This window comes from Onychomys torridus, unplaced genomic scaffold (genome assembly GCF_903995425.1).
Source record: "Onychomys torridus unplaced genomic scaffold, mOncTor1.1, whole genome shotgun sequence".
In the NCBI taxonomy this organism is placed as follows: Eukaryota; Metazoa; Chordata; class Mammalia; order Rodentia; family Cricetidae; genus Onychomys; species Onychomys torridus.
Genome location: NW_023412324.1, coordinates 65,822 through 81,232, shown reverse-complemented (window position 1 = coordinate 81,232; position 15,411 = coordinate 65,822). Strand labels below are relative to the sequence as shown.

The 15,411-nt window shown below is 41.4% G+C and overlaps 1 gene segment (V, D, J or C); it reads right to left on the bottom strand.

Moving 5' to 3' along the window:
• Window positions 1–8,282: 8,282 nt before the first annotated feature.
• Window positions 8,283–15,100, bottom strand: LOC118575607. The segment is given in 3 exon segments: window positions 8,283–8,395; window positions 14,648–14,971; window positions 15,055–15,100. Coding segments are annotated over 3 exon segments (483 nt in total).
• Between the last annotated feature and the right edge of the window lie 311 nt (window positions 15,101–15,411).

The following is a 15,411-nucleotide window of genomic DNA, read 5'->3' as shown; positions in this document are numbered from 1 at the left end:
CAAAAAAAAAATACACTTCAGATATGTGTCCCTTTGCAACAAAAAATAGGAAAGGAAGGTTGGAAGGAAGGAAAGGAGGCAAAGTAGGGTTGGAAGGAAGGAGACAGGGAAGAAGGAAGGAAGAAAAGATGGAAAAAATCCATGCTTGCTTCATTTCAGAAAAATACAGAGAAGAGAACACCGTGGAGAAAACTTGAGTGTCCAAGAAAGATTGACAGCCATTAGGGAACTCATGGAAAAGGAAAACCCAAGGAGCAAGGGAGTACAGAATATGGATACAAACTATCTCTGAAGACATCAAACACAAAAATACTTGAATAGTGACACTTATGGTAAGTTCTCCAATATGGTATGAGAGATGTACATTTATTTCTGTAATACTCATTCCCAAATTTTTCTTACCACAATGAAATTATCAGATAACCCAAGATGAGACATACTGAGAATAATGTCTGCAAAATATTCTTCTAACACTCAGAGCATCAAGAATGTGGGAAGACAGCACTCTTAGTGAGGGTGACCATCAGAGCTTGCACAGGATGCCAGACTCCCTAAGGTCAGGACCTGTCTCTACTACTGCCTCTCTGAGTACAAAGATGATGCACACACAAATAAGGGACACATAACGTGAGATCTCCAGTACCAATGCAGACGTTCTCTGAGTGCTGACTGAACAGGTGGGCTCCAGCTCAGCACTTCACATCCCCATGGTTTACATTAGCAAGGCATGGAGGGAAAACTAAACAAACTCTTGTTCTCTATTGCAAAAAACAACACAAGGCACAGGGTCCCCTGCTCATGTCTACTTATTCTCTATTTCTTGTCTTGACTTCAGCTTCTCTGGCTTATTTTCTACTTTACCTAACATAACTGTCAAGCCTGGTTGAATACTATACTGTTTTATGAACAGCTGGTCTTCCCATCCCTTACCAATGTGATAATCATATTTAGAAACCTGGGATGTTCTGTGTCACATGCTAAAAAGAGATATAATGTACACAGAGAAAGACAGAGTCACATAAATCAAGAGACACTAAAACCTAATCTCCAGGCATGGTGTTCCCTGTGAGAAGGTGAAGAGGTTGAAGTCAGTCTTTGGTCTCCTCTCAGATAAACACATGATCACATGTAATAGTATTAGTGAGCTGCGTCCTCACAAATTGTTTTCTAGATGAGTTGTGAGAATAAGGTTGATCCACTGACACCAAGATAATAAATTTTTAATTCTTCCTTAAGCAGAGTTTCTAAGAGGAACAACTCCATTCTGAATCACTTTAAGAATTTATAGAGATGTACAAAGGTATTAGGACATGTCATCTATGGGGTATAAGACTGATGGTGATGTTGTTTGTCCCCAGGTGCTCTGTCCCAGGTGCAGCTGAAGGAGTCAGGAACTGGCCTGCTGCAGCCCTCACAGACCCTGTCTCTGACCTGCACTGTCTCTGGGTTCTCATTTACAAGCAATGGTGTATACTGGGTCCTCCAGCCACCAGGAAAGGGTCTGGACTGGATGGGAGTAATAGGGTATACTGGAAACACAAATTATAATTCAGCTCTCAAATCCAGACTCAGCATTAGCAGAGACATATCCAAGGGCCAAGTGATCTTAAAACTGAACAATCTGCAATCTGAAGACACAGCCATGTATTAATGTACCATATACACAGTGAGGGAACTCAAGAGTGACCCTGCACAAAAACCTCCCAGGGAGACACCTGGTACCAATAGGGGGCACCAATGACCACCGGGACTCCTGAGGACCACCAGTAAGGTTCACTTAAGAAGCTATTAAGATCTGGACTATGCTGAATGAGCATCAGTTTTAGTGGCAGAACATGTGGTTTCCTCTTCAAGCCAAGGATGTCCTCTAGAGGGCCCTGTCAAGTGTCAAAGTCTGTTCAACCTTCTATGTGTGCTCACATTAGAACACATTTTTTCCCACACATCTTCTAAACCATTCAATTGCTTCTGATTACCAGAGAGAATGGCACCTAATTTTATATATTTGATGTGTGTGTGTGTGTGTGTGTGTGTGTGTGTGTGTGTGTGTATCAATTGATATTTCAAAAAGAGTCTGAATTATGACACTTGTTGACTTTAAGTCCACTGACAAAGCTTGGAAATTTTAAGTAATTTGTAATTTGCCCACTTTTGGTTTTGAACATGTGATGGAGAAACTGCAGCTTCCCAGAAATATTGTCATTTTCCAAAAGTAGATTTGAAACTGGAATATTCATTATTTTCTTCTTCTAAATCAAAGTATTTAAAAGAGTATACTTGGTTATCATTTGTGAAAAATTCTATTTTCAAAAAATGTCATCTTGGTATTAGTTTGCTATCATGAATAGGGCTGCTATAAACATAGTTGAGAAAAGGTCCTTGTGGTGTGGTTGAGCATATTTTGAGGATATAACCAAGAGATATTGCTGGGTCTGGAGATAGGTTTATTTCCAGTTTCCTGAGACCCTGCTCTACTAATTCCCAGAGTGGCTGATAAGATTACACTCTCACCAGCAGTGGAAGAGAGTTCTCCTTTCTCCACATCCTCCTCAACACAAGCTGTCATCAGTGTTTTGATCTTAGCCATTCTGACAGGCACAAGATGGTATCTCAGAGAGTTTTTGATTTTTTTTTTTTTAAAGTTCTGTTTCTTTTGTATACTGTGTTCAGCATGCATGTATGCCTGCAGGCCAGAAGAGGGCACCAGATCTCAATCTAGGTGGTTGTGAGTCACCATGTGGTTGCTGGGAACTGAACTCAGGACCTTTGGAAGAGCAGTCAATGCTCTTAACCACTGAGACATCTCTCCAGCCTACACACCTCAACTGAAGAATCGATAAAGATAATGTAGTGTAGTAAAATGGAAAGGTACAAAACAATGACATCATGAAATTTGTAGGTCAATGTATAGAACAAAAATAATCATCCTGAGTGAGGTAGCCCAGACATAGAAAGACAAACACAGGATGTACTCACTCATAAGTGAATATGAGATACAAGGCAATGGATAACCAGGCTACAACCCACAGTCCCACAGCCAAGCACTTAGACAAGCTCCTGGAGTTCAGTTGAAGAGAGGGAGGAGGGATTATAGGAGCAAGGGGGGTCAGGATCATCATGGGAAAAACCAAAGAGATGACTGACCTAAGATAGTGGGAGCTCACAGACACTGGACTTATAGCTGGGGAGCCTGCATTGGACCACAGTAGGCCCTCGGATTGAGGGTGACAGTTTTGAGGCCTGAAGTATTTTTGGGTCCCCTGGCAACTGAACCAGGACTCATTCACAGTACATGAACCGGCTCTTTTAGAGCCCATTCCCTATGTTGCCATGCCATATTCAGCATTGATGCAGGGGAGGGGCTTGGGCCTGCTCTAGTTGGTAAGAGAGCCTGTGTTGAACACCTAAGGGAGGCCTTACCCACTAGAAGAAGTGAGTGGAGTGTGGGATTGGGATAAGTGCTGTGGGAGAGTGAGGAAGGGAAGGAGAGGGAGCATATGGGAGCATCAATATTAACATTTTAAATAGTCTTTAAATAACTTTTGAGAGGATTCATCCCCTGCAGCAAAGACACATTTAATAATGTGGATATTTTATTAAAAATATGATTTACGTGATCATAATAAGGACCTGAGCCTTAATGTCCACATGGAGACCACATACCTACCTCATGGGAACAGACATAAAGTGAAGTTGTAAGAAGAAGAAATCCTAAGGGAAAGAATTAGTCTGTGTTAAGGAAAATTCTTCTGTTTTGATGAATTCAGTGTTCTGCACTGAACAAGATGCAAATAAATATATAAAAGTAAAGATGAAAAGAAAAATGATTCTCACACAGGCAGGGACCAGCATCATAGAAGACCCTCTAAAGTACAACCAACAGAGTGATCCAACAGCTTTCTTAGAAAGGAAGGTGAGGTACAATGACACTGTAACTAATGAGTGGGAAAGACACCTAAGCTCTGGTATGTTACCAGCTGCATTGTTCTCCTAGTCTCCATGCAGGAGCCTTCCCAGGATCAATGGCTCTCCACACATCCCATGACAAGCTAACAACTTGGTCAGTGTTTGTTCTGCTGTGCACACATTGTGTGAGGACTATGGTGGGTGTGAATCTTTCCAGGACTCATGGATCACTGATGATGACTGACTTTTCATTTAACATGGAATCCTTACTGTTTCAAACATGAGACCCAGATGAGACTCTGCCCTTAGTCTAGGGGAGGCCACTATTCAGAGTTTCTAAATTATTTCAGAATCTAACCTTGGTATCCACAGATGAGTCAGCTTTCTGGGTCAGTATCTGGATTGGGTCAGAGTATATCCTATATTTCAATGCATCCATCGGAGTGAAAAGAAACAGTTTTATATTTGAACATTTCAAATATGCCTACACATCACACTTATGGAGAGATTCTCTGGGAAAGTGTCTGTGATGTGCAGAGGCAGCCCAGACACAGGGATTGCAGCATTCATGTTTCTTCTGCTCCTGCTCAGGGAGACTCTGAACTCCCTGCTTTCTCACAGCCCCTGATGTTCATGAGGACACACTGAACGAGGCTGTGTCTAGAATGTCTCCCATATGCATTTTTGACATAGTAATACTTGATTGAAGACTTTCAGACTTCCAAAATGTGAAAGAGAGGTTTTGAATTGTGTATGGAGATGGTCAATTGGTCCTTGACAGGATTTGAATATTTTATTGAAATAACAATCTCACATGTATGAGATCCATTCCTGTCCCTTCCCTGCAGTCTGGCCGATGTAGTGTATATAGTAGTCCCTGAAAGTGAATCCAGATGGTACATAAGGGAGTTATTGTGTTACCCAAACCTGTAGCTATTCTCTGTCATACTCCACCGGCTGCACATCTTCCTGGACACCTGCAGACATTGAGGTTTCTTGTCAGGAAACTGCCACACATGTCTAACTTCCCTCTCATTCATGTCCACTCACATACTCAGTATGTCTTCTTTGTTGTAAATGATCTTTTAAAAGAGCAACAAAAACAAAAATAATAAAGGAACAACAAGGAAAACCCAGTTCAGCCAAATTCCATGGTGAGTAGTCTCTGTTCAGTGTTTATCATTGAATGGGCAGACATGGGAATCCCACCCCGCAGTCCTCTGCAGATGCAGGTCAAGTTTGGACTGGTTTGCCTGAGCAGAATGAAGTCCTAAGTGCATATTTTCCATCTATATATGTTTTCTTGACGTGGGCTCAAAAGGGAGGTTATGTTTAGGGCAGATCCCACAATAATGGTGGGCACTTTAGGAATGACAGAATTCAAGATATCCTAACCTGTAATGTGTTATGTCCTGCAAATATTCAACACTCCAACATATCAAGTCTCATTCATATTATTGTAGCTTGTTTGATAACAGAGATACCTATTTACAGTTCAGCAATAAAGGTTGAATCTTGGACAATCAAGTTTATTGTTACGTAAAGCAAAACAATATTTTTCTTCAGAAGAATGTTTGAGACATGGGAGCATCACTTTCTGTAACTTCTCTAGAAAATGAGGGAGGTCACAGTTTCCTGCATTCTTTCCCATCATTTAACATTTCTACTTGCCCCCCTGAGAAATATCCACATCAAATGTTCTTATGCTGTCTTACATTCATTGTACCCTATCTTAGTTGGCTAATATGACATTGAGACTGCTCTTTTCATCTGTAGAATCCTATGGTATAAGTTGGGGGCACATGACCTCTGAGTGTGCCACATTAGAGGGCTTCCTGTTCATCACACCCATGCATCTGTTCTTGTATGTGCATTCTTGGGTATACAGAAGACATCAAGGAGCAAGGAAAACTACACAATATAGTTCATCACTCACAGATCTGTAAACCAGCAATATAAACTATTTGGCGCTTCACTTAGTGAGTATATATATTTCAAAGACTATTGTGACATGAAACAACATTGATATTTCCTCTATCTACAAATAGGACAATGTAAAAAGTGTCTCTGGGCCTGAGAACCACTAGGAAGCATCAGTGAGGTACACATTTGGAGAAAACCATACTACTGGTACAACTTTCACCCACAATTTAGCTCAGGAGAGACAGTGTCAAGACAAGGAGATGGAGTCTCTGATGAATTCTGTGCCTTATGCACAACTCAGCCTTATTATTGGACAAGTCATGGAAACACAGGAAATTAGTAATATTTAACTCCCTCTTCATTCACTTTAGAGTAGCAATCTTCCATCCAGTGCTATCAGCTCCCTCTCTCTCCTTTCTCTAAGGATTCCCATCTACTGTATAAGCATAAAGAAAATAAAAGAACTGTGGTACATGGATATCAGAAAGCATTTCAGAACAAAGATTTTAAAAGGTATTATCCAAATCTGTGGAAATAAGAGGCAATCACAATGGCCAGTCGCAGGCATCAGCCTGTTTGAACAACATTTCCAATTACTGATTCATTCACTATTCTTGCTGTGCCTATTGAGCTGTGTGGGAATGATGCTAAAAGTCTCAGCTTCCTCTTAGTTAGGAACATAATCCTCATGCAAGTACATGGACCTGATGCTGGAAGGCAAGGAGAGAGAGGAGGAAATTGCTTTGTAGAAGCAGCCTTGGCCCTTGTCTGCAATTGCCAGATGTACTTGCTAATGGTTGAACTTATGAATACCCAGCCCCTTTCCTGCCATTTCCCCAGAGTTCACAGGACAGCATAGCATCTTAGCCTCTGTTAAAACATTTTCACAGGTGAGACCAGTTTAAGGAAAATCTGAGCATGCCTCGATCAGTTCTCATGTGTCATCATACTACCACTGGGGGGGGGAACTCTTTGTTTCCAATACTTACCAGTTCTTCATAGTGATGCCATCCATGGATCCCAACATGTCAGTCAGGAATCATCATTTTTTTCCAGGTTCCTGTAGTATGCAAACGTGAGTTCACCAAGTTTCAGATAAAAAACCCATTCTTGGATTTTGGTAATGGACTACATATCATATTACATAGGAAGGATTCTGGAGGAAAAAAATGGATGAGCATGTTAAAATAAAATTCCTTATTCTCATTAAATTCAAGAAAGCTATATGAGTAAAAACATAAAAAATATTAAAGAAGAAAACTAAAGACATGTTACACATTGGGTGGACTATGAACTTCCTGCAGCTGACTGCAGCTCAGTGGGTGTCACTGCTGTGTTGTCCTCATAGTCTCAGTGATGGAGCGTCACACACATTCTTACCAGTTCCTCACCTGTGTTTGATGTGCACATATCCTGTGATGATGAAGGTGACAGTGAAAGTCATCAGGGTTCTTGGGGCTCTGACCCTACCTTACCTCTTTGTTGGCTCTAACTTGAATCCCACACAGTGCTCTCACCATGGTAAATATTGAGACTCTGTACTGAGTTAGGTCTCCACAATTTCCAGTCCCTTTGGCTTTTACAGGAGCTGAGGGAACCACCTCTTTCCAAAATGCTTTGCATTTTGTTCATATCAGAGTATATCATATATTTTTAAAAGTAACCCATAAAATTGCTGTGGAGATAGCACTGTGGTTCAAGTTATCACAAAACATGAATTCTTGAGTGGAATCCGTACTTCTAGTTCTCCATAACTACAGTAAGCTGGATGTGGCACACTAGATGGAGACAGTGTCATCAGTGTGGGTCACTGGCCAACCAGTATAATTAGTAGGTGAGTTCTGGGGTCAGTGAAACATTTTGTCTCAAAAATATGGTGTAGGCTGCTATAGAAAAACATTTCATATCAACATGAACAGAAATATACATATTCACAATTACTCAGGAAAATACACACACACACACACACACACACACAGAGAGAGAGAGAGAGAGAGAGAGAGAGAGAGAGAGAGAGAGAGAGACAGAGAGAGATTTGAATAAAAAAAATTGACACTTCCAGTATTACTACAGAGCATACCATCAGAGAGAATCCTTGAGATGGTTACAGAGAAGCAGCCCAGACACAGAGGATTCCAACCCTCTATGCCTCTCTGATCAGGCTCTTCCATGGCCCAGATATTTGTGTGAACCTCGCGCCCCCTGCTGGTCCTGATCACCCTGCAAGAAGGTTTGTGTCTGAGCTCACAGTAGGATTGTATCACTGTGACTCTGGTACAGTAATACATGGCTGTGTCCTCAGACTGTTCATTTGCAGGTACAGCGTGTTCTTGGCATTCTCCCTGGAGATGGTGAACGGCCATTGACAGCATCGGCATACTTGATGTCACTACTACCACCACTAATGTATGCGACCCACTCTAGTCCTTTCCCTGGAGCCTGGCGGACCCAGTTCATGTAATACTACTGAATGTGAATCCAGAGGCTGCACAGGAGAGTTTCAGGGACTTTCCAGGCTGCACTAAGCCTCCTCCAGACTCCACCAGCTGCACATCACACTGGGCACCTGCAAACAGAGAATTCTGTTCAGAAAACTGTCACAGAAGTCAAATTTTACCTTTCTTATGTCCACACAACACAGAATATCTTCCCTCTTGTAATTACCTTTTACAATAAGGACAAAGAAAAACCATCTGAGCCTCAAACCCATGGTGAGAGTTCTGTTTTCAGTGCAAATCACTGAGTGGCAGTATTTGGGAATCCAGGGCTGGGCTCCTCTGTCTGAGCTTCACCTTCAGTGTAGGGCTGGTTTTCATGTGCCCAGGGAAGCCTTATTTGCATATTGTCTGGCTATAGCAAGCACTGTAATTAGACCCAGGGAGGAAGGCAGTGATCAGAGAATATATAAGACATCAAAGACATTGATGACAGATATAGAAATAGCCCCAGTTTTGTAGTTTTCTATGGAACCTTTCCTTACTTCATTTAGTTATATCTTTTGCAGGTGCTCAGAACATGCTGTATTTTCACACTATTGTGTCTTCTTAGAGAAAGTAAAAACACCACACACACAGGAGTGTTTCTATCTAGGAGCCCAGTCTTTCCCACTGTCTGAGCTGGACAAGGATTCTCCCATACATGGATCTGAGACAAGGTCATACCTCCCTGGAGAGGTTAGAAGAACTCATTGCTTGTGACAGGAACACTTTGGAATTATCTGAATTTCCCATATTTATGTGACAATGCTGTCATCAAGACATAAGAGGATTACAGAAGAGTCTTCCCTTGTCACTGCCTCTCTCCTGCTTTGTGGTTGCTATGGAGACATTCCTGTCTGCAGCAAACTCACTTGCTCTACACCCAGGCTGAGCAAAGTGTCCCTGTGTAAGCCCAAGGTTTCAAACAGCCAGCTCATGCATTATGGGCAGGTCCCGGTCACACAACCTGGATGCCTCCAAACCAGTTCAAGCTTTTGAGTTGTCTCACTTATCCAGAGGACCTGATCCAGCTGGGGGTTCCACAGCCTTTGGTTCATAATTCATGTGCTTCCATTCATTTGCCTGTTTGTCCCTGTGCTTTTTCCAATCTTTGTCTCAACAATTGAGTCAACTACAGCCCCTCCTCTTTCTTGACAGTTGGACACCTGGGGCCCAGGCCTGAGGATCTCTGCATCCACTTCCATCAGTTATTGGATGAGAGTTCCAGCATGACCGTTAGGGTGTTTGGCCATCTGATCACCAGTCTAGGTCAGTTCAGGCTTTCTCTCTACCATTGCCAGCAGTCTACAGAGGATGTATCATTGTGTATTTCTGGGGACCTCTCCAGCACTCTGCCTATTCCTGTTCTCATGTGGTCTTCATTTATGATGGTCTGTTATTCCTTGTTCTCCCTTTCTGTTCTTGATCCAGCTGGGATCTTCCTGCTCCCCTAAGCTTTCTTTCCCTCAAACCTTGCCCTTCATTACTCCCTCTGTCGTCCAGGTTGTTCATGTAGATCTCATCCATTTCTCTGCCATTGGGTGATCCCTGTGTCTTTCCTAGGGTCCCGTTTTCTAGGTAGCCTCCCTGGAGTTGGGTAGCAGTCTAGTCATCTTTGTTTTAGAGATGGTTGTTCTTATTTAACCAGTTCTCTTGTTTCCTTCCTACTCATTATTATTCTCTCACCACACCCCACTTTGGCTTTCCCAGTCCAGCACTACCCTGGGCAAGTTCCCAGTGCCCCACACTTAAGATGGCTTCCCTTCCGAGGGCTCCTGTTCTAGTTCCGAATTCTACAAAGTAGAATCCAGCACACCTAACATACACACAATCTAGGTTCTGTATATGAAAGAAACAGGAAGTGTTCATCCTTCCCAATCTCGGTTACATTGTTTGGCACATTGATTTCCAGTTCCAATTTGTGTTCTTCCATGTCTCAGAGAACACTGAGGAAGAGGAGGCAGAAAGAATGTAAGAGGTGAGCATGAGCAAGAGTGCTGTGAAATTCTGTCTCCTGGACATGACATGGGTCTCCCATTCACGAGCTCTTCAGGCCTGTTGTTTCCATGTAATGTGTATCAAGAACATACATTAGTGTAGATTATTTCCAATTCTTACTCCATAATGAAGGGCTGTCAGATATATAGTTACTAAAGATCCTCCATGCAGGATCCTTCCTAGGATAAATACTTTGCACACATTTTATGACAAGCTAGACAATGTGGTCTATGTTTGGTCAGATGGGCACACCTTGTGTGAGGTCTATGGTGAGTGTGAAGCTCACCAAAGTCTCATGGTTCACTGTCTTTGCCTTACCTTTCTATATTTCTTGAAACCTATACTTTGAACTATGAAACCCAAATGAATGAGGCTCTGCCTTGACTGTAGCATGAATCTTAAATGGGATTATTAATAACATCAAACCTGAGGCCAGGTATATGGGTGAATTCTGCAAGATTAGAGAAGCAGAACAAACCACATCTCCCTCACCTTGCAAATTCCTCAGATGATCCTGTTTGCGCAGAATGGAAACCTCTAGGTCCTCATCCAGATGAATCTCAGCTGAACTGCTGCTCCAAAGCCTGAAATCTTAACCAGCTAAAAGCTTCTCTTTTCTGGTCTTCATGCCTGATATACCTTTCTGCTTTCTGCCATCACTCCCTGGGATTAAAGGCTCACTTGCTGGGATTAAGGGCATGAGTCACCAATTCTGGCTATTTCCAATGTGGCCTTGAACTAACAGAGATCCATGCCTCCAGAAGGCTAGGATTAAAAGTGTGAGTGCCACCATTTTCTAGCCTCTGTATCTAGTGGCTATTCTGTGCTTTGACCACAGATAAATTTATTATGGTGTACAGTATTTGGGGGAACACAATACCACCACAGTTTATGGAAGACCAATTTTTATAGTCCCTAAATTAATTCAGAATCTGATCCTGGTGCCCACAGTAGCTAGTTCTTCCTTGTATGATACTTCCCATCTTGTTTGGGTCAGAGAATATCCTACATTTAAACATATGCATCACAGTTGAAAATACTGTTTAATACATGACCAATTTAAATATGACTATACACCATATTTATAGAGAGATTTTCAGAGAAACTTTCTTGTGAAGTGGAGAGGCAGCCCAGATGTCAGGAGTCCATCCCTTCATGCTGCTATGTTCTTTCTTAGGGGGATTCTCACATCTTTTTTTCACTGGCCCCTTATGGCCGTAAGTCCATCCTGCTTGTGTCTAGGCTCATACTAATATGCCCTTAGTGAGTACAGTTGATATAGTAACACAGGGCTGTGTCATCAAATTTCAGACTGTCCATTATGAGCTACAGAATGTTCTTGGAATTGTCTCTGGATATGGTCAGTTGGTTTTTGACAGAATTTACATATTGTTTTCTGAACCCCAGTCTTACAAATGTGAGATCCACCTCAGACAGAATGCATGTAGTAATCACTGAATGTAAATCCAGATGGCACAGTGAGGAGTTGCTGTGGGATGTTCTCTATGCTGTGAATGTATTGTTCTGAATGGTGGGTTCCTGGCATGTGTGCTTGACCTACAGTATGGACAGAATGAGGCATCTCCATGCTAGACATTATGCTGCTGCTGCATGGTGGATATAGTTTTTGATAGTTAGAAAAATGAGAGAGAGGGAGTGACAGAGAGACAGAGAGAGAGAGAGAAAGAGAGAGAGAGAGAGAGAGAGAGAGAGAGAGAGAGAGAGAGAGAGAGAGAGAAGATGTTTCTGGGCTATATGCTGCTAGATGGAAGCATAAACCCTCTGTGGGACAATGGCACCCAGAGCTGGCTGTAAGCCTACCACCACCATGTTGGCAAGCTGAGGTGGGTGGAGCATGCTGCAGTTCAAAGCAACAGATTCACAATAAGACAGATTCAGATGAGGTAAGCCTCTAAACTGTTTACAATATATGTAAAAATATATGTAGATTTGAAAGAGAGAAAAAAGAAATATATGAAGTTATATAAAAATATAGCTTTTAAAAATAAATTCTTTAGTGAGAAATTAAAAATAATATGACAAATAAGCCACGTAATGATGGATGTCACACAGGGTATCTGGATTGTCTAGTCTTTGACATTTTTAACTGCAGAGAGATATTTAATTATAAATGCAGATGAGTTAAACCAATATGTATATTTTATAGATAGCCTGACTTCAAAATGTGGATCTAAGGATATGTTGCTTTGGAAAGGAGGCTCTGCTTTTGTTTCCACAGAAAGAAAGAGGCTATGGATTTGCTCCAGATTAAGATACATCAGGTTTGACCAGCCAAGGCCCCCCTGAAAGGTCTCCAATGTCCCAGATGATCCAACATCCAGAACGGTTTCAAGGCAACTGGCTCAGACAATACAGCCCCATGGCTACCTCATTAGCCTAAAATTTCTTTGTATCTCCGTAAGATACAGCACCCTCACCCAGCAGAAAGTAGTATGAAAAACTTCGCCCAAATTCCCAAATTTACCAAACTGGCTTTAGAGATGGAATTGGCTCGCTCCTTCTCTTAACCCAAGCATATTGATAAAAGAAAAGGTTGAGAGCTTCTTCTGTTCCATATCAGAAGAGCCCTCTGGTGTGGGATAGAGCAAAACCAGTACTTTTATTTAAAAACAGGTCAATAATGAATAGAATCTCTTTCTAAAGAAGAAAAGGTGATAGTTTAGATATGATAGGATGAAAAGCTAGATTTTTGAACCTAATTTTAAAGAACAACTTGTTTAAAATGATTTACATTGGTATATATTTTAGTTTATTGATACAAATTTAGAGTTGGTTTTGTTCTACTATATATATTTCTACTCTTGTTTAAGGTATTATGTTTGTACAGCTCAATTAAAATTGCAATGTATAATTAAAATAGATTAATAATTACTCTTCTATGATTGTCAAACTTACAGTCATGTTAAATTTTCTAGGTATTCATAGATATCATTCAGTTAGGTAGCTAATCTTCATACACCTCAAAGACCTACAGAACATGTCATTTAAAATATTTTAAAAATTGAGACTTTCTGGACAGTGAGACATGTCTGCTCCTGGCAGCACTGATTTACTTCAGAGAGGAGAATGGGCATTGAAGATCCTCCATATGGAGTTTATCTTCTTCTTGACAAAAATAGCCATTTGGGCAAGAAACTTCTCTTGCCTGGACTGCTTGATCAACTGGACATGTAGGACACATTGGAAGGTGACCACTGAACTTTTCTTGGCAATATGGTCCTTCAGGTTCTTGCTTTGCAGAGGAAACTGCCAGAAATTCTACAAGACACAGAGAAGTTACTGAGAGACTCTAGTCCTGTGGGCTGATGACAGATGCCCCAAGTTTACAGAAGAACTTTGAATGTCTGTCCAGGCTGCTAGCTGTCTAAGTCTACTCTTGCAAGACTCTCAAAAATTGCTTTGGTCTTTCTGCCATTTCTCAGGTAATATTATATCATTTTGAGGACTTTGATGTAGTTGAAGGCTAGATAGCTATAATTTTCCTTAGTTATGATAGAAGATAAGTTAGATATGAAACATTAAACTTACAAATAAATGATACATAGACTATTTATTTAATATTAATCTTGCCAAATACAAATAGACTAGATATTACAAATATGCTCAACCACACCACAAGGACCTTTTCTCATCTATGTTCATAGCAGCCCTATTCATATTAGCAAACTAATTTTTACCAAGATGAAAATTTTTGAAAATAGAATTTTTCACAAATGATAACCAAGATTATTCTTTTACGTTCTTGTGGTTTAGAAGAAGAAAATAATGGATATTTCTTTTTCAAATCTACTTTTGGAAAATAAAAATAATTCTGGGAAGCTGCAGTTTCTCCATCACATGTTCAAAGGCAAAGAAGATAAATCACAAATTACTAAAAATTCCCAAGCTTCCTAAAGGAACTTAAAGTCAACAAGTGTTACAATTACAGACTCCTTTTGAAATATCAAGTGAAACACACACACACACACACACACACACACACACACACACACACGGAATACATAAAATTAGCTGCTATTCTGTCTGGTAATCAGAAGCAATGGGATATCTTAGAGGGTGTAGTGGGAAAAATTTTGTTCTAATGTGTGCACACATAGAAGGTTGAATAAGATATGACAGTCCCGAGGGGCCTCTAGAGGACATCCTTGGCTTGAAGAGGAAACCACAAGTTCTGACATTAAAATTGATGCTAATTCAGCATAGTCCAGAACTTAATAGCTTCTGAAGTGAACATTACTGGTGGTCCTCAGGAGTCCCAGTGATCCTTGGTGCCCCCTATTTGTGTCAGAGATTTCCATAGGGAGGTTTTTGTGCAGGCTCACACTGGAGTTCCCTCATTGTGTCCCTGGCAAAGAAATACATGGCTGTGTCCTTAGTTTGCAGATTGTTCAGTTTTAAGAAAACTTGGTTGTTGGAGGTGTCGCTACTGATGGTGATCCGGGAATTGAGAGCTGAATTATACTTTGTATGTCTACCACTCCACATTGCGCCCACACACTCCAGCCCCTTTCCTGGAGGCTGGAAGACCCAGTGTACACTGTAGCTAGTTAATGAGAACCCAGAGACAGTGCAGGTGAGAGACAGGGTCTTTGAGTGCAGCACCAGACCAAGTCCTGACTCCTTCAGCTGCACCTGGGACAGGGCACCTAGGGACAAACAACATCACCATCAGTCTTACATCCCATAGATGACATGCCTGTTCTCTCTCCTGAACCACTGACACACTTACAGCTTGGAAAGGTCACCAGGCAGAGGAGCAACACCAGGACAGCCATGCTCTGCTGGAAGCTCTGTTGAGAAGGAGATGGGGCTCCTCAGCTAGGCCTGGTCTTTCAGCCTGAGCCGGAATGCTGCTTTGCATTGTGAGGGGTTCCTGAGAGGATAAAAGGAAGCACAGGACAAGGTTTCCATTCTTCCCTCAGGTGACTGAGACTTCCACTGTGCTTCCTAGAGGAACTGGTGATGGAAACTCAGGAAGATTTTCCTGTTATTTTCTGCATTTGCAATCCCGGAGAAATGAGAAATAGTATGAATCACACTGTGCAGACCTGACAAGCAAAATGAGGGTGTTTATACTAAGTGAGTC